General features: G+C 43.6%; 1 protein-coding gene across 1 annotated transcript; it reads right to left on the minus strand.

The window, feature by feature from the left end:
• Nucleotides 1–11,529: 11,529 nt before the first annotated feature.
• SFRP2 (secreted frizzled related protein 2) lies at nucleotides 11,530–19,829 on the minus strand. Its single transcript, XM_059923953.1, has 3 exons — nucleotides 19,069–19,829; nucleotides 16,616–16,696; nucleotides 11,530–12,627 (listed from the first exon to the last, which is right to left on the minus strand). Exons 1-3 carry the CDS (start codon nucleotides 19,565–19,567, stop codon nucleotides 12,323–12,325), a joined length of 885 nt encoding a protein of 294 aa, XP_059779936.1. The 5' UTR covers nucleotides 19,568–19,829; the 3' UTR covers nucleotides 11,530–12,322.
• Nucleotides 19,830–22,582: the final 2,753 nt, after the last annotated feature.

Below are 22,582 nucleotides of genomic sequence, written 5' to 3' on the forward strand. Positions count from 1 at the left end.
GAGAACAACTCAAAGGAAGTTTCATGTGGAGACAAACATGTGTGATCCCAGTGCACAGCAAGACTTGAGTCCAGGTCCTACTTCCACTGCTGGCTCCCTAGAAGTTTTTGGAGACAGGGTCTTTATCATTTCCCCTTAGTTGCTATTGTGTTCATATCCTAAGGCATTATTAACGTGAAATAAGGATGAAAAATCTCTTGGGAATATGTCGTCTGGGTGAAGAGTCAGCAAAGAGAATGGTCAGAGCTGGTAACATGAGCCTGAAAAACTTGATCATTTACTGGACTTGGGGGAAGTTAATTATCTTTGCTTTCCAAATAGCCTGAGGAATGGAAAGGACAGCAGCCAACTAGGAATAACTCCCAGTGAGAGCTATTCATAAAAGGAAGATAAGGTTGCGGAAGGTGAAGTTAAATTTGGTTTAACACATGTTGATTTTTTTTTTTTCAAGTATGTTCAGTATCATTTTATTGACATCTGAATACATAGGTTGAAATAACTGGAAAAAGATGTTGAAGGCAGATCATGATAAGACATACATTGAATAAAATGATAATGATAACAATAATAAAAATCAACAGTCACTGATTGCATTGATATGTTATACATTGAGGTAGGAATTTCAGATAATTAATTATTTATAGTCATTTGTATCTTTGCGTATTTATAGTAGCAATTCTGTGAAATGGATTAAGAAATGCTTGTTCTAATTTTACAGATGCATAAATTGAGGATATATTTTAGGCACTTTATTTAAGGTCTTATGGATTGAGTGTCTGCCCTTCATACAGACTTTAGTTAATTTAACACATGTTGATTTTGAGGCCTCTCTAGGCCACGCAGGCAGAGTAGTCCACAGTGAGAGACAAGTCCACTCAGGAGAAAAATAAGGGATAGAGATAGAGATCTGGTGTTGGCCAAATTCACTCTATAGAATGAATGGCATTGCCTTGAAAGTCTGTAATGTGAAAAAAGAAGGCAGCCCAGGACTATAGTTGATAGTTAAGACAATGAGTTTCAGAATCAAACAAGCTTCAGTTGTCACTTATAACATACACACTGTGTCACTTTAAGCCTTGGGATACCTGACATTTTTTTTTAATAATAGACTTGAGATATAATTCACATACTATACAATTCACCCTTTTAAAGTATATGATTCAGCAGTGCCACTATCACCACTATATAATTTCAGTATATTTTCATCACCCCCAAAAGAAAACCCATATTCATTAGATGTCACTGACCATTTCCCCCTTCTTTCACCCACTAGCAGCCACTAATCTACTTTCTGTCCATACAGCTTAGCCTGTTCTGGACGTTTCATATAAATGAAATCATACAATATGTGGCCTTTTGTGTATAATGTTTTCATTTAGCATAATGTTTCAGGTTGTAACATGTAACAGTACTTCATTTCTTTTCATGGCCAAATAATATTCCATTATACAGTTATACCACATTTTGCTATCCACTCAGCAACTGATGGACTTTTGGGTTGTTTCCACTTTTTGGCTCTTATGACTGATGCTGCTATAAAAATTCAGATACAAGTGTTTTTGTGGATATATGTTCTCAATTCTCTTGATTATAACATCTAGTAGTACAATTGCTCTGTCATATGGTAACTCTATGTTTAAGATTTTAAGAAACCGGCAAACTGCTTTTCAAGTTAGCAGTACCATTTTACAATCCCACCAGCAAAGCATGAGGGTTCTGATTTCTCTACATCCACTGACTTTTTGTTTCTAGCCATTCTGGTGGGTGTGAAGTGGTATCTCACTGTGATTTTGATTTGTATTTCCCTAATGACTAATAATGTCAAATATATTTTCATGTGATCATTGGCCATTTGTATATCTTCTTTGGAGAAATATCTTTCTTTGCCCATTTTAAAATTGGGTCATTAGTCTTTTTATTGTTGAGTTTTAAGAGTTCTTTATATATTCTGGATATCAGTCCTTTAGTAGACATATGGTTTACAAATATTTTCTCCCATTCTGTGAGTTGCCTTTTAATTATTTTGATGGTATGCTGTGAAGTACAAAAGTTTTAAAATTTACCATTTTTTCTTTTGTACCATGTTTTTGGTATCATATCTAAGAAATCATTGCCTAATCTCAGATTGTAAAAGTTTACTCCTGTGTTTTCTTCTAAGAGTTTCATAATTTTAGTTCTTATATTTAAGTCTTTGATTCATTTAAAGTTAATTTTTGTGCATAGTGTGAGGCAGTGGTCCAACATTATTTTTTTGCATGCAGATGTGCAGTGTTCCGGGTACCATTTGTTGGAGACTATTCTTTCCCCATTGAATCATTGTCTTGGCACCCTTGTCAAAAATAAATTGATCATAAATATAATGGTTTATTTCTGGACTCTCAGTTCTATTCTTTTGACCTACAGTTCTATTCTTCTGTCCTTATGCCAGTACCACACTGTCTTGCTTACTGTAGTTTTGTATTAGGTTTTTAAATTGGGAAGTGTGAGGCCTCAAACTTTCTTCTTTTTTTCCAAGATTGCCTTAGCTATTTTTGGTCTCTTGCATTTTCATGAGAATTTTAGAATCAGCTTGTCAATTTCTGCAAAAAAGTAACTGGAATATTGGTAAGGATTGTATTGAATCTGTAGACCAATTTGGGGGAGTATTGCCATATTAGCAATATTAAGTCTTCCAATTCATGAACATGGATGTCTTTTCATGTATTTAGTTCTTTCATTTGTTTCAATGATGTTTTATCATATTCACTATAGAAATCTTGCACTTCATTTGTTAAATTTATTCCTAAATATTTTCTTCTTTTTTAATTCTATGGTAAATGGAATTGTTGTCTTAATTTCATTTTTGGATTGTTCAATGCTAGAGTATAGAATTACAATAGATTTTTGGATGTCGATCTTGTATTTTATAGCCTTGTTGCACTCACTTGTTAGTTCTGATAGTTTTTTAGTGGATTTCTTAGGATTTTCTGTATACAGGGTCTTGTTATCTGCTAATAGAGGTAGTTGTTTTACTTCTTCCTTTCTGATCTAGATTTTTGTGCTCTTTCACTCTTTTTTTCCCTTCCCTCCCTTCCACCTTTCACCTTCCTTCTTTCTGTCCTCCTTCCTCTCTTCTTCTTTTTTTTTTCCTTTTTTCCTTATCATGCTGGCTAGAATTTTCAGTAATATGTTGAGTAAGAGTGCTTAGGGTGGATATTACTCTTTTTTCCCCCGATCCTAAAGAGAAAGCATTTATTTTTTTCACTATTAAGTATGATGTTAATTGTGGCTATGTAGATGGCTTTATCAGGTTGAAGAAGTTCCCTTTTATTCCTAGTTAAGTGTTTTTATCCAGAAGGGTGCTGAATTTTGTCAAGTGTTTTTCTGCATCTATTGATATGATCATGTGGTTTTTGTCCTTCATTATATTAATATAGTGTATTACATTGATTGATCTTTGTACGTTAAACCAAGCTAGCATTCCTGGGATGAGCCCCACTTGGTCATGGTGCATAATCCTTTCAATATGTTGCTAGATTGTTGAGGCTTTTTGCATCTATATTCATAAGGAATATTGGCTGGAAGTCTATTTTCTTGGGATTTCTTTGTTTCATTGTGGTATCAGGGTAATATTGGCCTCATAGTATGAGTTGAGAAGTGTTCCTTCCTTTTCTATTTTTTGGGATGAATTTGTGAATGACTGATGTTAGTTCTTCTTTAATGTGTGTTAACATTATCTAATTTATTGGGTTAAAATTGTTCATAGTATTCCCTCATAACTTCTGTGAGGTTGGCGGTAATGTCCCTCTTTCATTCCTGATTTTAGTAATGTGGGTCTTATGTCTTTTTATTTTGGTCAGTCTAGCTAAAACTTTGTCAGTTTTGTAGAGTTCTTTAAACAATCAACTTTATTTTCATTTTTTTTCTATTGTTTTTCTATTCTCAATTTTATCAATTTTTTCTCTAATCTGTGTAACTTACTTTCTTCTGCTCACTTTGGGCTTAGTTTGCTCTTTTTGTTTTTTAAGGTGGAAGATTAGGTTGTTGGTTTGAAATCTTTCTTCTTTTTTAATATAGGCTTTTACATCTATTTCTCTCTCAGTGTTGCTTTAACTGCATCTTACATGTTTTGGTATATTGAGTTTTCATTTTCATTCAACTAAATTTCAAACACATTTAGAAATGTGGTGTTTAATTTTCACATATTTGTGAATTTCCCAAATTTCCTTCTGTTATTTATTTCTAATTTCATTCTTTTGTGATTGGAGAACATTCTTGACATGGTTTTGGCACTTTTAAATATATTGAGGCTTCTTATATGGCCTAACATATGGTCCATCCTGGAGAATGTCCCGTGTGCATTCACTTGTGTGTTGAGTTTGAGGATTTTGGGGCTGATCAAGGAAAGACTGGAGCATGAGATGGTTGTGGTGCACAGTGAGCTTATTGGGCAGTATTTGGACAGGGTTGCATGAGAGGGGAAGAGCCTCACAGCAGAAGATCTTCCAGAGACAGGGACCACCATCCAAAGGGAGAAGAGGGTAAGTGAACTCCCAGAGAAGAGGGAAATGGAGAGGGAGCTTATGTGTCAAGGTGATGTCACTCAGCAGCAAGGTAGGGGGGTTTCTGAGTCAGAGTGCTCTGAGGGGCAGCAGTGGTTCCGGGTCCTTTACGCCTACAGGGTTTGTCTTCTCTATGGCTTGCAGATATTGGGTGCAGTTTTGCAGGGTATACAAAGCAGGCAGGCTCTAAATGCTAAAAATATGTTTACTTTGGATATATTTTAAAGCAATTGGATATGTAAGAGTTTGAGTTTGGCTTTGGGTTGATGGTGCCAACTTCTTGTGAAAAAGTAAACAATGTGAGGGCCAATATACAGGGGTCACTTACAGAACAATTTGAGAAAAATGTATATTCTGCGGTTGTTTGATGGAAAGTTCTATAGACGTTTGTTTGTCTGGTTGGCTTATAGTGTGTTGGAGTCTTCTGTTTGCTTTTGATCTTCCAGCTATTTGTTCACTCCCTTGCTGAAAGTGGGTTTTGAAGCTTCTATTATTGTTGAATTGTCCATCCACTGTGTCCCCACCCACTTTCTCCTTTGCCTAGATAACTCCTCATACCATAAACAGTCATTCAGGATTCAGGTTGTTGGTCTGGATCTGCTGAGCAGGGGGTAACTTTACTGGTTTGGGTTGGTTTTAGTTTAAATTTTATCTTCTAGTCTCTCATCACAGGCCAGTGTGCACATTCTAATCCTCTGAAGGACAAGAATTTAAAGGAACTAGGCCAGGAAGCATGAAGGGACCATGCTACACTCAGAACCTCTCCCCTTTCTATATCAGCCGTAAGTCAATGTTCAGATTGTTAGAAGTCCAAAACACTAAAAATATTGTTATGACCTTCCCACATCACCCCCATATTTTCATTCTGAAAACAAACAAAAAAAACCCCCAAAACAAAAAAACCCACTAACTCATTTTAAAAGGTATAAGTAAGCATACAATGGTTTGGTTTTCTTCTATGATGACTATGTTGATGCTTTATAAAAAAATCAAAAACCAAAATCAAATGCTTTTCCCCCAATTGTCCTGTTTTTAGAAACCCTGCTTTACTGGCACGCTAAACACAATGTGTTGCCCACCATAGAATTAAGCACTGCAAGTCTCCTTTGCCCCCTAGGGCCTGGGTGGCAAGCATCTGGGGCGTGGCTACCACTCCCTCCTCCCAAGCCCGTGGCAGATACCATCAAGGCCAAGTGTATATCCTCTTCCACTGAATGTCTGTTAATGTCTTTACCCATTTTCTAAATGCATTGTTTGATTTTTTTACTTTTGACTTCTGAGAGTTCTTTATATATTCTAGATACAGGTCTTTTGTCAAATACGTGGTTTGCAAGTATTTAATCTGTAATTTACCTTTTCATTTTCTAACAGGGTCTCCCACCACCCCTATGTTGAGGTATGATTGACAAACAAAATTGTACAATATTGAAAGTGTACAATGTGATGATTTGATATACATTTAATGGGGTTTTCTTGAATAGCAAAAGTTTTACATTTTGAAGAGGTTCCATTTATCAGTTTTTCCTTTTATGGATTGTGCTTTTGGTATCAAATTTAAGAACTCTTTGGCAGGTTCTAGGTCTTGAAATAATAAATTTATCTTCTGTTTTTTCAAAAACTTTTATAGTTTTACATTTTACATTTAAGTTCATGATCCATTTTGTGTTAGTTTTTGTATACCATGTAAGGTTTAGATTTTTTTGTTTTGCCTATAGGATATTCAGTTGCTCCGGCACCATTTGTTGAAAAGACCATCCCTACTCCATCGAGTTGCTTTTACATCTTTGTAAAAAATGAGCTGGGTTCATTTCTGGGTTCTGTATTCCATTCCATCGATCTATGTGTCTATCCCACAGTACCATACTGTGTTGATTACTGAAGCTCTATAGTAAGCCTTAATATTAGGAAGAATGATTTTTCTTGCTTTATTCTTTTTCATAATTATTCTGGCTATTCTAAGGTCTTTCCCTTTCAATACAAATTTTAGAATAACGTTGTCCATATTTACAAAGAAGCTTGCCAAGATTTTGATAGAAATTGCATTAAACCCTTAGATCAGTTTGAAGAGAGCTGACATCTTCACCATGTTGAGTCTTTCAATTTATGAACATGGTATGTCTCTCCAATTATTTAGGTCTTTTTTGATGTCTTTCATCAGTATTTTGTAATTTTCAGTGTACAGAAGCCGTACATGCTTTGTTACGTTTATACCTAAATATTTTAGTTTCTTTGAAGCAATTGTAAAGGGTATTGTGATTTTGTTTTGATTTCTACTTGTTTGTTGTTAGTATATATAAATACAATTGATTTTGTATGTCAATCTTGTATGCTAGCTCCTATCCATTCCTAGTTTGCCAAGAGATTTTATCATGAATAGGTATTGAATTTTGTCAAATGCTTTTTTTCTGCATCAGTTGACACGATTGTATGATTTTTTTCTTTAACTTGTTGATTACATTGATTTTTGAATATTGAAACAGCCTTGCATACCTTGAATAAATCCAGTGTGTTTGTAGTATATTACTCTTTTTACACATTGCTGGATTTGATTTGCTAATATTTTGTAGAGGATTTTTGTGTCTAAATTAATTAAAGATATTGGTCTATAGTTTTCTTTTTTTGTCCTTTATTTGGTTTTGGTATTAAGACAATACTAGCCTCATAAAATGAGTTGGGAAGCATTCCCTCCTCTTCTATTTTCTGGAAGAGATTATGTAAAACTGGTGTCCATTATTCTTTAAATGTTTGGCAAAATTCTCTAGTGACACTTTCTGGGCCTAGAGATTTTGATTTTTAGTATTATTTTAACGTGAACTTATCTGTACCCATAAGAACAAATGGAGCCCAGGAAGACTGTGTTCAGCAAAGTCTGGAGAATTTTGGGTCTCAGTTAATATTGTATGTCACATGTGTATATGACACATTAGCCTGTGTTCTTCTTGAGAGTAGCCATGTATGTTGGTCATTGTTGGTACCTCAGCACCTAGGACAGCACCTGGCACATAGTAGGTGTTCAATGTAAGATTGCTGAATAATTGAATCGACTCTCAGCACTCTGCTGCAGATTGGAAGCCTGATGCTGTTAGAGGGCAACATGGAGGCACCCGAATCTTCTTTGGGGGTGGAAAAATCTTTTGGGAAGAAGGGAGGAGTAGATAGTACTTATGGCTCCATTTTTTCCCTCTTATTTGCCTAAGCTGCTTCCAAGCAGGCCGTGATCGGCCATACCACCTAGAGCAACCCAATGTGCTCAAGAATTTGAAGAGCGTGGGGTTGCTGGTGGGGCAGTGGAGTGTGTCGGTGTAGGACTAGGGCTGGTTGCAGACTGGTGCTCCTTCCTGTTCTGGGTGCCTCCTTACACAGAAACAAGCTCTGAGAATTCCACCTTAAAACAGACGATGAACAAGAGATGAGAATGTATTGAGCTTAAGCATAACTTATAGAGTAATAATTCTTAATTATTTATTGATGAGTAGTCTCAGGCTTGCAGAAACTATTGACTTGCCTAGGTCTCTCTGAATTTCGAAAGCTACACCAAGGTGCTTTCCACTTGAACTGCAGTTTCTAGTCTGCTAAGTGGTTTGTTCTGACATCCCTTAGATTATACAGTTTTAGATTTCCTGCCAGAGCTACATTTGTGTGTGGGTGTACAAGAAAGCACATGCATGCATGAGGAAGTGCATAGGTTTTCAGGTATTGCTACTGGGGAGCCAATTAATGACAGTAAGTTCTCGTGCTTTGCACATTTCATGGTATAGCAGAATGTCTGGGTTGTTAAATTAATGATTATTATTACTCTCTACTGGGACATCTTGGGACAGTTAAATTCTTTGGTTTTCTCTTCTAACGCTATCTGTATTAACTGCTATTTTTATCAATAGATTTTTTTTTTTTTTAGCACCTATCTGCATTATTCTCTGGACAATCATGGACAGCTTTAAGAAATATTTTATTATGCTCACTTGCTCTTTGTTTCTGAGCTAAATGTGAATTCATTTGTTTGTAATTTGAGGATGTGGGGATTTTATTGATTATAAAGGCAATGAGCCTTATGCCAGGTTTATTTGTAGTGTCTAGAAAAATACCTTCAGCACGATAATTGCACAATGTTGATTGGTCAATATGTAAAACTGATGATAAATACTTAATTTCTAGGGCTCTGTCCTATTAGAAAATATTCTGGTACAACTCAGTGAAAGTTCTCTCCTTGCAAGCACCTTTACCTGAGTTCGACCTGAACCAAACATTCTATTTTCTACCTGAGTTAATGCACTCTCTCCTTTATGCCATCCCTGGGCATGTGCATACCTACCTCTTAACCCAGCATGTTGGAATTATTTGTTTGCATGCCTCTCTCCCTTACTGGATTGAGAGTTCCTTTTGGGAAGGATCCGTCTATCTTCAGTGCCTAACACAATTTCTAACTCTAGAATAGAAGCTGAAGGAGGGCAGGATCACTGTGCATCCACCACCTAGAACAGCGCCTGGCATGTGGGTAAGCACTCACTACCTATTATTGAGTGAATACATCAATGGTGATAGTTGGTGTTCAGAAAATCTTTGCTGAGTTAATGAATTAATGTGTATTTGTGCAACAAGTTTCATGGGCAAAAATTACATTGTTTCATAATCCAGAGGCAGTGACTGCATGCAGGATACATATGCCTGGACTTGCTTTCCAAGGTGACCCCTCCCGCCATCAAGAACATTGAAAACCTGGTAGTAAACAAGATTTGAAAGGTAAAAAATCAAATTATCATTTGATGATAGAATAGGGAATGAAGACTGGAGGGTGCTGTTAGATAAAATGGATCTTTTTTAACTCTGTGAATTTCAGTGCACATAGACAGAGCTTTTGAACACTTAGGAAATGTTGCCCCAAAAGTCTTATAAATGTGTTCTTGTACACAACTCATTTCTCAGGTTATTTAGGAAAGGGAAGAGGAGTTACATGTGTAGTAGATGTGTAGTTTTTATATCTCTAAACTTTCCTGATCTCCTATTTGGGGCATTTTAGCAGTTTATTAACAGGTCATGAATCATCTTAGGAAACTCAGAAATCCAATGTCTTCTGATTGCTTGCTTTCTTTTTCCAATAATGGGTGAACATTTATGTTTTTACCTGCCTATGAAAGAAATCTAATAGTTGAAAAGCTAATTAAGAATACAGTCATGATTATTTCAAAAATGAGCCACATATATATTAGAATCATCGTGCAAAAGAAAACAATAAAACCGAATGAAAAATAAACCAAAAACCTACCTGCTCTGTCCAAACATGTCTCATTGACTTATAGGCTTGCCAAAGATGGGAACAAGATTTGTGTGGGGATTGGAAGGTCCATAGAGAGGCCCATAAGGCAGGATGCAGGCACGGGAGTGATGCCTCTGCCACTTCTTTACAACATGACCAAAGGAGGCTGTGTCTGGCATTAACAAGCTCTCCAGAGCTGGAGAGTTTGCATCCCTTAACACAGGCAGGTGGCTTTTGCTTTGATTGGAGAGGGGGCATTCAGACAGGTCAGTTTCTTCCAAATTGTTTCTTTCCACTACTTTTGGATGTGTTGTACCTATTTTCACTTTCTAATTCCTAAATCCTTGGTCTACTTTCTTTTGTCTTTTATCTTCTCTCTCTCTCTCTCTCTCTCTCTCTCTCGCCTTTTCCAGGGTTCCTAGCTTCCTGTTTCAAATGTTTACAATGAGTAATGGCCTTGATCATGAGTGTCCCTCTTCCAGTCCATGCGTGCCTTTTAGGAAGAGGGTCGTGCCATGAGTTTGTGGAATCGGTGAGAAGCAGAGTCAGGTGGTAATCCAGAGAAAGATGAAAGGAATTGTGCAGCTCAGGTAGGCAAAGGGCTCTATTGACTTTTGGAGCTAGAAGAGCTTGAAGCGCTGTAGAGAGATCAGGGCTGTATGTTCAGGAAACTTTTAAACTAAATCAACAAAATGCTATCAGATAAAGTCTTCACACGAACACCACTAAAAATTTCGGATTTGCTGAGGACACTCTGTTGCTCTCATGTATTACCTGTCCTTATACTTCATGTAACTTATCAGTTGTAAATATATAATTGTAATTGTGGTTATTTTCTTTCACCCTCTCATGTAAACGCCATGAGAACAAGGACTGATGTACATGTCCACAGCACTTAGAACAGGGCCAGGCATGCAGCAGATGCCCAATGAGTATTTGTTGAATAGATGAGTGCCACCCTGTTCCTATAATCCATCCTGGATTAAATAGAAGATAGAATTTGTCATCTGAAAGGCCTGAGTTTTAGCTCTGACTCTACCTTGTGGCAGTGGGTCCACGCCGCCTAACCCCTCTGAGCCTGTTTCCTCATGTGTTTAATAGAATTTCTCTGGAGGCTCCTAAAATAGAACAACGAAGCGTTTGGATGGACGCTTTGTGGATGGATGCCCTTCTCACCTTCATGCTGTTTTTTCACCATCCCCTCCCTACCCTCTGCCTTCCAATGGCTACTCTTCAAATCATGGTTCTGTTTAGCTGAGCATTAGAGTTGAAGTGGGGAAAGAATGAACATTTTTGCAATGGTGATTCTTTTTCATCATAAAAATCTGCAGAAATGAAAAGCACAACTGTCAAGCTTGTGAACCGTAGGCTAAGACTAGTGTCCCGACGAGCTGCTGCGGGACTGCTGAGACCAGACAAAAGCCTGCCCATCCCTGCCTCCCGGCAGGGTCCGCAGTGGTAAAAGCTGAGTGAGATGGGAGGCAGGAGCGGGTGATGGGTGGTATGGGGAAAGGCACTTTCTGAGTCACAGAGGAAACGGGCACTTCAAACTGCGGGAAGGCTGGGCCTCAGGACAAAGGAGGTGACAGCTCTTGTTCAGCTCCCTTCCCAGTTCCTCCCAAGAAGAAGACAAGACACAAGACCAGGAGTTGGTAAAGCAGGAGGTAAAGTTTATATACAAGAATATAATGTTTATCTGAAATATTTACAGTGTTGGTTAAAGCAGTATTTTTACAACTTTTTCAGGTCAACTACTATGTATATTACAGGTAAGCTACAATGGTTTAATTTGCAAAATTAAGTAAAAAAATGTTTTAAACAAAGCTTAAAGTACTCGGGTCAATCATAACATCAGTCTGTCTTGCCCTTTATTTGAAGAACTCATGCTACGGTGGTTAATGTGGTTTTTATAAATGGGAGTACTCTACCTGGAAATGCAAAATGCAATACATGCTAGAGTTGTAAGTTCCCAACAGGGATGTAAAATGACAGGTGAATTGTTGTAAGACTTAGGTGCTGAGTGTCAGGCTGGAGCTGAGAGAGAAGTTGAGATAACAGCCAGCTTTATCTCAACTGGGTTTTGGACCCACACAGAAAAGTGAAAGTTTGGGCCACAGAGAAAAGTAAAGCTATTTGCACGTTATGGCAACCTCAGCAGAAAGTGAAAATCGGTTGACCCAAACCAAACAACCAAAAAAAATCAAACCCAAGTCACAGTTGCACGTATTCAAAACTAGCTTTTCAGTGAGCTATTTTAAAACTTCATAAAAATCTTCGTGATTTTATTAGTTGGAAGATTTCTACAAGATTTGGGTGGGTTTTTCCTTTATGTGAAAACAACTATTTGTTCCTGAGGCCTCCTGGGGCCTTATAACTCAGAAAATGCCAGGGGTGCAAACGTGCAAAAGACAGGGGAAGCCGCTCCAGGCTGGGGCTGGAGCTGCAGGGACTGTGCTTGGGAAATGAGTGCTGAGGTCCCACAGCAGAAGTGGGAAGGGTCAGCAGAGCCCGGGTGGTGGCCCCGGGACTAGCACTGCAGCTTGCGGATGCTGCGGGAGATGCGCTTGAACTCTCTCTGCCCCTTCTGCCACCGCTTCACAGAGGTGATGACCAGCTCTCCGCCCAGTTTCTGCCCCATGACCAGGTAGGGCGCATTGATGTCATTCATCTCCTCGCACGTGCACTGCAGGCTGTCTTTGAGCCACAGCACCGACTTCTTCAGGTCCCTCTCGGACACACCGTTCAGCTTGTAAATGGTCTTGCTCTTGGTCTCCAGGATGATTTTGGTATCTCTGTTGATGTAGGTGATCTCCTTCACTTTTATTTTCAGTGCTACGAAGACAAGAGAGGACAGAGTGATAAGGAGGGAACACATCCCACTGCATATTTGTGACTCGGCTTGGGAGAGGGAAGAAGAGCTTCCCAGGGCTGATGGGACAGTCAGGGGCTGCGGGTAGGGGGTTGGGAGCTGAGGGCAGCAGGTGGCTCCATTTCTAAAGCCTCAAAGGGTTTGTCAGGCACTTTGTTTCAAACCAGCCATCCTTTAAAAACTTTCTTTGCGGGGACTCAATTGACTTTTCTTCCTTGCCCTTGTGTTCTTGTGCTTGTACGTAGGCTGCCTGTGGTGTGTGCTCTCCTTGACAAATGACTTCCCCTATTGGAAACTTCAGCATGAAAAGAAATGCCTGACTCTTAGGTGAAACACGATCCTTCTGTGGCCGTAAACGTTAAACTCAATTTATTACGTCGGAGAGGTTTTTGGACAAACCTGTAAGGAAATTATATCACAAAATCATTGTTTTCTAAAGAACAAACTACAGGGAAGGAGAATTGATCTTACAGCTGCATTTGATTTGGTAAAGTAACTCAGAGAAAAAATAGCCAAGACTCTTTTTAAGAGCACAACATGTTTAGCTGTAAAAGTGTTTTTCTGAAGACCTCATCCTCATATGCTATCATTTGCCTGTCCGAGGCCAAGGCGTTTACAGATCATATATGTACTGTGTCCAAGATGGATATGTAGACTCATTAGAATGCTAAGACCAAAAGTAAGTGGTTTACGATAAAAGACACATTTTATAGTCATGAACAGTATGCTTTGGGAAAGACAACCCTACAAACATACATGCTGGAATTAAATTTCAAGACTCCATGAAGGCAGGGAAAGGATAGAATTTTAAGGCTGGAAGGGATCATCCAGTTAAAATCTCTTCTTGGTACACAAAGAATCTGAAATCCAGAGAAGTTTAGTGACTTAACATGAGGTCACCCAGTTAGGCTGTGCCCTGGCAAAGTCTAATTCTCAGAACTCTGGTCCCCAAACCTCCTCCTGTAACACCACTGTGATCTCTTAGGCATAGTATCGAATTTCTTGTCCTGGTTGGTGCATTAATACGCCCACTGTAATGTGTCGTCAGACCCTTGGTGACATTAACAATTGTTCCATATAGATGACATGCAGGTGTGACTTCCTGACTCTGATGGAGTTTAATGCATTGTTTAAATTAGTAATAGAGGAAGAGGTTTTTTTGTGTATATCACTGTTCTGGAAATTTCTTCCTCTTTCTTCCTTTCTCTCTCAGAAGGGGAATTTGACTAAGCATGGCTTTTCTAGTCAACCAAGAAATGACTGAGGCTCAACTAGGTAAATCAAGGATACTGGGACTTGGCCAACCATTATTTGTCTGATATGCATCTGGGCTGTAGTACTGAGCTCTCAGGGTTTATCATGAGATAAGCCACATGGCAATGTCACATGTTCCTATGGCCTCTGCCTAAGGGCTGGGAGTGGGGAAGGTATATGGTGGGAGAAGTGATTGTAATGTTACCTGGGAGTCTCATCCATAGCACAGACAGAGCATGTGTGAGATTTCTCCTGGTCAAATTAGACATTCTTGAGCTCCAAATATCAGAAGAACCATCACTTTTAACAAGGGGGGAGACTTATTACTCATCTTTCTCTAGCTATGAAATAACCAACTTTGCAAGAGCTTACCATGGGAGAACTTCAGACATTTCCTCCCTGGGTTTTCAGCTGGGACCAAATATAGGGAATCAAAGTCCTCAGATAACTTTTCCTGCCCTGGAAGATGTGAACGGGGATGCCACACATGGTAGGAGGCAGGGGTGTTGATACTGTCTGCTCCAACAATAGACTGCATTCAGAGGCAGGCAGTTCTGGGCTATTCTTTCTTCACCAGTACTTTCCCCACTGTAATAAGGAAGTCTTCTCCATCTTCCCTGTACTCCAAGTGCAGTGGAGAGAGTGTCATGCTTTCATGGATGATTCCGATTTCTACCCTGGTTCCTTCTACCCTTTCATTACTCCCCCAGAGTACAGAGGCGATGTGGAGAACCGCTTATAAACCAGTATAACACGCACCCCCTACAATTTAGGTTCATTATCCCCTTTGGGACAAATTGAATGTGGAGAAATAGAAAACAAAGCTTGTGAGGTATCTGCATGTGTGATACCTTAAGTGTAATGACTTCCATGTTGTTTTGAAAGGCTCTCTCCTCTAAGGAGAGAGAACGTTGAACACACACACACACACACACAGACACAAACATTTCTTTGGCCCAGGTCTTGATGCAGCATCCTTAGGAAGGAGGTCTTCTGTAAGGTAAGCCACAAAGCAAGCAGGTAATGTGTGTGTGTGCGCATGTGCTCTAATTTCAACTTTTTTGGAGCCCCACTAAACTTCTTCATGGAAGTCAGGAGAGAGATCTATACTAAATCTGGTGCAAAGGCCATAACTTGCCAGAAGAAAATGATATTTTATATACATTTTTATATAAACTTTATTAAAATTATATTTAAAAATTTTGTCCTTAATCAAATCCTGTAGCATGGAAGCTAAGAACCGTGTTTTGGGCAAGGCTCTGGAGCTTTAGGGTTGCTGCTGCCAACATGCCTGGCCCTCTCCTACTCTGAGAGCTGTATGTATTAGAATATAGACATTTGAAACCCTATCATCCATCTGTGGCTCTCACTGAGGGGAAGGACTGGCTAGGACTCAGAGTTACCTCCTTCCTTTCCCCTTCCTCAGCTGTTTGAAGCTTCTCCTATAGCTACGGCTGTCCCGGGACCTGCTAAGGTTAAGCCCAGGACCCTTCCTGCAAGACACCTGGGGTTGTAAGGGGCAGTGATTGGGTTGTTTCCAGTTTCAGGGACCTGGCCAGGTCTGAGATTTCTGGGCTGGTAAATTGTAAGGAGAGGGTGGGAGGGCAGTCCTCCACAGTGGGCGCTGGAGTGATTTCTCTGTCTCCAGGACTTAATTGAGTATGTAGAAGTGTTCATACAGATCTGTTACAGTCTGTTATTGTTTGCTAGAACAGGGACCACATCTGTTTACCAGTAAATTCAACCTTCTGCCTGAATAAATACTTTTAAATACCAACCCCTCAAACACACCCAAAAGTGCCTGCTCTTGGAATGGGAGGAAAACACGAATGTCTCAGGTATCTGGGCAAAGTTCCTGGCCATCCCCAACTCCTCCCCCAACACAGCACTGATCCTGTGTCTAGCTGGCTCCTCTGCTCCCCTTGGAGGCCTGAGGACACAGATGAGGTGCTGCTGGAGCTCTGGGTGGACAGTCTCCAACCCTCCTTCCTCTTATAGTTCTTTCTTAAGGGGAGTGAGTGACCCACACGCCGTGGAACTTGGGTAACATACCTCGCACATTATTTACTGTGCTCCAGAACCTTGTCATCATGGCACCTTGCATGTATCTTGCCAAAGTAAACTCCTAGCTTTATTGTTTGTTCTTTTTAAATTTAAGGAAACTCTCCCTGACATATTATTAACCAGTACCTTGGATATACTCACTGATGGTGGAACATGGGAAGCAGAGCATCATGGGTTATGAATAACGTAAAAATATTTCTGTTTGGCACTGGAGTAAATTTCAATTTTTGGCCAACTTCATGCCTTGAATCTGTTTTGCTGAGGCTAATATTTACATGTTCCCATCCCTGGGACACATGTTAAGTGACTAAAAGAGAACATGGTCCAAGATTATGCTTGTTGGCAAGAAAAAGCCATTGTGAAATGAAAAATGTGCCATCGGAAATTCATAATGTGAACAATTCTCATTATTTGATTATTGCTTAACAGAGCAATGACTCTCACCTAAAAAGATACAACTCGATACAAGATAGTTACATAGGGAGGAAACTAGGATAACACAGATGATTAGCTCAAGGAAAGATGAGCTGTGATGATATGTCACCCAAACTTTATCTAGTAACATCTTAATGAATTGTACCTTTCAGTTGTACTGGGCAATAAAACTTTTGTTGTTGGTGGTGTATTACTTACCAAAATCATTTTTACAAAGAGTTTCCATTATGTCATTGTCATCTTCGTTTTTATTTTTGCAGGCTTCACATACCTTTGGAGCTAGAAACATGAAAAGTTAGTAAGTCTGCTTAAAATGAAACAGCAGGTGGCATTTGTAAACAACTCAGGGGCTTATTCAGGCAAAAGTAGCAATTGTCCTGGAAGACCCCAGCTTCTGCCTCATTTATAAAAGAAGAACCACTCATTCCTAAGACAGTCTCCCATGCCTCCCATCTTTCGGACAGGCAAAAATACCCACGTGCTGTGTTTCATGTATGATGACTCCCCAAGCAAAGGGCGCCCTGGTGGAGTGTGCAGGTGCAGCCGCAGGTAACTGAGACAGGCTGCAGCTTTTCACTCTTCCTCCCACTCCCGGGACAAACTCGGTCTCTGAAAAAGTTAGTCCCAAAGCCTCTCTGAGGAGAAAGCACCAAAGGACCCTTAAGGAATTTTGGAAAACTAGCAACCACAAACTACGGCCAGAAGATCGTCTTTCTCAGCTGCAGGTCACTGGTGCAGCCTGGCCTCTGCTGGGCTCTTCAGCTGACTTGTCTCTTGGGGGAGTCATTTCAAGATATTTTCAGGTCTGGACAGGGCGGGGTGGCTAGCATTGTAAGGCTCACGTCTGGGTTCTTCCCCCTTGGTAGCACACCTTGCTAATGACTATAGCCTGCTCTAAATGGTTCTGTATCACCTCGTGCTTTCTGCCAAGTTTGTGCTTGAGTTAAGCAGCATTTATTTCACTGTTATCTTCATCCCTGGTGCAGATTCTTCTTGCCTCTCTTTGCCTGTTTCAAACTCTCAAAAACAAACAGACAAAACAACAGCAACAACAAAACCCAAACAAACAAAAACCCAAAGCTTCTCCTGAAGCCAGTTGAAATCTGACCAAACTCAGGAAGGTGCACTAGCACAATCATGAGAGAGCCTGCTGAAGGCTCTTCTAAAAGAGTCTGATTCCTTGGGAAAAGGGAAAAAAGAAAACATTCATTTTCTCCCACTTATAAATGTACTAATGCTGTCTTTGAAATTTAGGTGAAATTTCATTAATATGAAATTGCTTTTTCGCAGGGAAAAAAGAACTATATGACTCATTTTAGAAGTTATTTATCAAATAAGAAAAAGCGCAGAGCAGATTTTGAAACACGTAAACTTTTATTTTGAAGGGGGAAATGACTTTTTGGAGAAATGTAGTATATAATGTTTGTGGGACTGTGAAAAATAAAAACAAAAGCAACACACATAAAATTGCCCTTAACTCCCCTGTCTCAAACAAAATGAAACTTTTCCAATTAGGAGCTCTAGGAGTGTATATAAAATGTTACTAACCTGTGTTGGTTGGTCTGTGGTATATGTTGGACAAATGTTTGAAATATGCCAAACATTTGCAATAAATTATAAATCTAACCAATAAGATGATTGCAAACTCACGGTGCCTGCCAGGAAAGATTGCTAAGCAACTTTGCATTTTCTTTAACTAATGATGGCTGTAGGAAAACAATTAGAGATGGAAAGGGAGATGCTGGTGGAGCCCTGAAAGGGATTAGGAAGCCCCCTTTCCATCCCGGGGGGACCTAAATCAGCTCAGACACATTGTATATGTTTTCCTTTCAGGAAGACTATCAAGAGCCCATGAGGTTTTCATTGCTTTGATGGTTTCTGCACAGGAACTCCCCCTCTATTTTCTAAAAAACTTGGGAAACTCTCTTTTGCACGATTTTCTCCAGTTAATTAAAACCACTCCTAAGATAAAAGCTGATTAGTGATAGAAAAATGATTCCTGGAGATTCCCTTTGTGCCCTCTTTCTTGGACCTCTGAGCAGTTACAACCAATGCTCAGTTTTCAACACGCATGAGCCAGTCCTGCTTTTTATTTTCAAAGCCTAAATCGGCAAAGAACAGAGAGTGCCTTAAAAGACTATCTGTTTGCACATTTTGGCGATCGTGCCTGTAGGGAATGTCCCTGTGCCTAGAATCCTCCTGCCCAGTGGTAAGAACGTGCTGCGTGAGGCTGAGGCCAGCGTGCTCTGGCCAGGGTGCTCACCGCCAACTCCTCCTAGCAGGACCACTTCCAACACTCTCAGTTGCGGCCCCCGTACTAGCATCTTCAAAAAGAATTGTACATATATCTACACGGGAAAGATCTCTTTCAGTTCTACGTTTTCTCCCCCCACCCCCCTTCTAAACTGTCGCTTAGAAAGAGCAACTGGTATAACTCGGGAAGGGAATGAGAGACTTCGGTGTGTGTTTGGGGGGGGGGGGTATCTCGGATTTGTCACGATGACACACCAGGGCAAGGAGAGCGTCTGCCCTGCCCGGGACTGGCACCCCCGGCGGGGAAGCATCGGGATGGGGGGCGGGGGCCGCGAGAACACCCCCGGAAAGTCTTAGCGGAGCTGGTGGGGGGGTGTGTAATAAGGAGGAGGGCTTACCTTCCTCGGTGGCCGGCAGGAGGTGGTCGCTGCTAGCAAGGGGGATGCAGAGGTCGTTGTCCTGGGGGAAACGGTCGCACTCAAGCATGTCGGGCCAGGGGAAGCCGAAGGCGGACATGACCGGAGCGCAGCGGTCCTTCACCTGCACGCAGAGCGAGTGGCACGGCTGGATGGTTTCGTCCAGGTCATCGAGGCAGACGGGGGCGAAGAGCGAGCACAGGAACTTCTTGGTGTCCGGGTGGCACTGCTTCATGACCAGCGGGATCCAGGCGCCCGCCTGCTCCAGCACCTCCTTCATGGTCTCGTGGCCCAGCAGGTTGGGCAGCCGCATGTTCTGGTACTCTATGCCGTGGCACAGCTGCAGGTTGGCCGGGATGGGCTTGCAGTTGCTGCGCTTGTAGGAGAAGTCGGGCTGGCCGAAGAAGAGCCCGCGCGCGGAGCCCAAGCAGCAGTGCGAGGCGAGGACGAGCAGCAGCAGCGAGCCGGGACCCTGCGGCATCGTGGGCGCGCGACCCCCGGTGGGGCGGAGGGAGCCAAGGCGGGGAAGCGCGAGGCGGCAGGGGCCGGAGCTCTTCCCGGCCCGCTCGTTGCGCTCGGCGCGGCTCGGGGCCTGGGAAGCGGGCGGTGGGAACGCCGGGACGCCGGGCGCGCGGACTGCGGCGGCGAGGGGCTCTGCGTTCGGCTCCGCGCAGTAAGTCCGCGCGCAGCTCCAGGGGGCTCCGACCCGGGGGAGCAGAGTGAGCCACTGCTGGGGCCCGGCCAGCGTTTTCTTGGCCTTTTTTATGCAAATCTGGAGGTGGGGGGGAGCGAGGGAGGAGCCAGTGGAGAGTAATCCGAGGAGGGTTGGTCACTACTCTCTGGGTCTGGTTTTCCGTTGAGAATGCCCCTCACGCGCTCCCTGGAAGGAAATTCTGGCTGCGCCCCACCGACCCCCGTTCCCCCCGCCCCCGAGGATGCTGCCAAGCGCGCGCTCTAGGACTGCTGTAAACAACAAACAAACAAACAAATAGACCAGCCTGGCAGCTGCGCCCCAACAGTGAGCGTGCGGAGCACGGGCTGCGGGAGACAGGGGGACGTGACCAGCGGCCTCGTCGCCAGGTCCCTGAGGGAACGCGCTCCGACCCCGCGAGGCCCGGGCGTGGGTTTGCTTGACCCCAGCACGAAGTTTCTGCTCGGGCCCCGGGGCTGCGGGGCGGAACTGCGTTCCGGGCAGTCGCGAGCCAGCAGCAGGCCGGCCCTTTGTGCCCCTGGCCCGCGCCCGGGACCTGACCGCCCGAGGCCGTCTCGGCCTGGTTGCTCTCCTCTCGGACCCCCAGCCACGGTTCCCAGCCTGGCCCAGCCCGTACGGTGGCTCCCGCCTGCCCTTCCAAATATCAGAATTTACATAAGTAGAGTCGTATGAGCAAAACTTTTACATGAAAAAGGAAATATCAATAAAACCTTGGGGGTGTTATTTTGCTGGGGTAAGTCTAGAAAATTTGGCCATTGTGGAAGCGCCTCTACAGAGTTTCGTCAGAATCACACACGACTGCCCACCATTTCCCGGTTTGGGAGAAGAGACCTGCCCTCCCTGCCTAAAGGAATGGGTTGACTCAAGGCTCGAAGGCACCACGCGCCCTAACCCACTCTGGCCCTGGCGGCGGGCGCTGAGGGGTGTGTGCCCTCAGGGCACGGTTTGGAAAGGCTGGTGCCCGGCACAAGGGACTGGTAGAAAGTGCCCCAGGTGGGCAGGCTGGGAAGGGGTGGGGGCAGAGGAAGAAGCCCTGCTTAGACATCCACGAAGCCTGGGCAGAGACGGCTTCTTCATGCTACATATGCCGGCGGGCACCGGGTGTACGGAGGCGAACAGGCAGAGGGCCTGTGCGCTCGCGGAGCTGGGGATCTCGTGCCCTGGAGGACTCCAAACTGTAAGTTCACAGCTGTAAACCGGCACTAGGGTGTAAGCAGGAGGAAGGTGTGTGTGTATGTGGGGGGGCTCCTTTCTTCTAATCGCCCCGAGTTTCCCCTTGTAGCTGATCGTCTCCTCCCTCTCAGCCAACCCCCCCACCCCTCCCCGCAGGTTGGCGGTGCAGCTCCAAAGAGAGAATCCCCGGAGAGCGAGGCTCCAAGGTTCTTTCATATGGAAGGTGGGCGCATTGTTATCACTTCCCGGTCACTTAGAGCCATCAGTGGGCTCCGTCCGCAGCGTCTCTATTTCCTTCCTTCCGGAAGATGCTTTGGCCTTGGCGGCCCCCCAGGCCCAAGTCGCCCAGCTAGCTTTGTGGTCCCACTGCTTAGAGGAGGGGGTTAACGTGGGATGGCGAAAGCCCACTTAGTGTTTTCTCTTACCCCATCCTGGCCGTGAACCCACCAGGAAAATCGCCACCTGGAAGGAGGGTATCTTTTGATTCTGACCCAATAATCTAGGTCCTTAAAACCCCAGCTTGCGTCTTGTCTCCTTTGACGCTGGTGCTCTGCAGGAGAAGGGCCGGGGGCGGCAGCAAAAGGCCGCTCTTCCGCCGAATGGGTCCTGGGTCTTTTCGTGTCTAACTAAAGCACTGAGATGCCTAAAAGCCCCGCTCCCCAGTACAAACTACTTTGAAAATAAACCTCAAATAAAACGGAAGCACACCGAACCAAGCAGCTAATCAGAGCCTGAGCTCTGAGAGATGCTAGGACTTGGGCCCGGGGCTGGGATGAGGGCCTTCCCGCCTCCACCGCCCCCAGCCCCAACGCCTTCCCCTGGGTCCCCTCCGCTTCTCAGACTCCCTCGGGGGTCAAGGAGCCCGGGGCACAAGGAGCCCGAAGCCGGTCGGGCTGCTTCGAGGCGGTGCGCAGCCGTGCACCCGAGAGAGGCTGGGGGCCCAGGAGCGCTTGGAGCCCGCGCGCGGCCGGACGCATTGTTTCGAGAACCCGCTGCCTCACCTCCCTGGCCGCCAGGGGGCGTCGAGAGCCGCACTAGGGGCTCCATCTCGGCCGCGCCTAGTTTCGCGCTCGGGCCTGCCTGGTTCCGGGGTCGCGGCCCCTCCACGCACCCGCGCCACCCAGCCTAGACCTCACCCTGCACAGGCTGCGTCTTCCTCCCCCACCTCGGGGTCGCGGCCCGCTCCCTTTCCCTTCCGCCGCTCGTTAGCGCCCGGGCAAGCGCGTGCGCGTGTGATAGGCGCACCAGCCAGACGAGCAGATTGCAGACGAAGAGGAGAATAACCTCTCACCGAGGCCCGGACGCGAGCACGGACCGTTGTCTGTGTGACAAATGCTCGAACACAGATGCTTGGCGCGCCTCCCCCGCCCGGGTCGCTGTGCCACCGCAGAGAGATGGGCGCACGTGGTGCAGCCCGGCGGCGCCTTCAGTAACCCGGACTCTTCTGCCCTCCATGCCGGCCCTTGGGCCTACAGGTCTCCTCCGATCCATGCAAGTTATCAAAATCCGCCAAAGGCTTTTGTTTTCCACAAATGGAGAGTCAATGCTTACCCCCCTCACCCCTCCACCCCCCACTCCTCCGGGGTCTATTTAGTACTTGCCGTTTTTAGG

This window comes from Balaenoptera ricei, chromosome 5 (assembly GCF_028023285.1).
Source record: "Balaenoptera ricei isolate mBalRic1 chromosome 5, mBalRic1.hap2, whole genome shotgun sequence".
Taxonomy (NCBI): domain Eukaryota; kingdom Metazoa; phylum Chordata; class Mammalia; order Artiodactyla; family Balaenopteridae; genus Balaenoptera; species Balaenoptera ricei.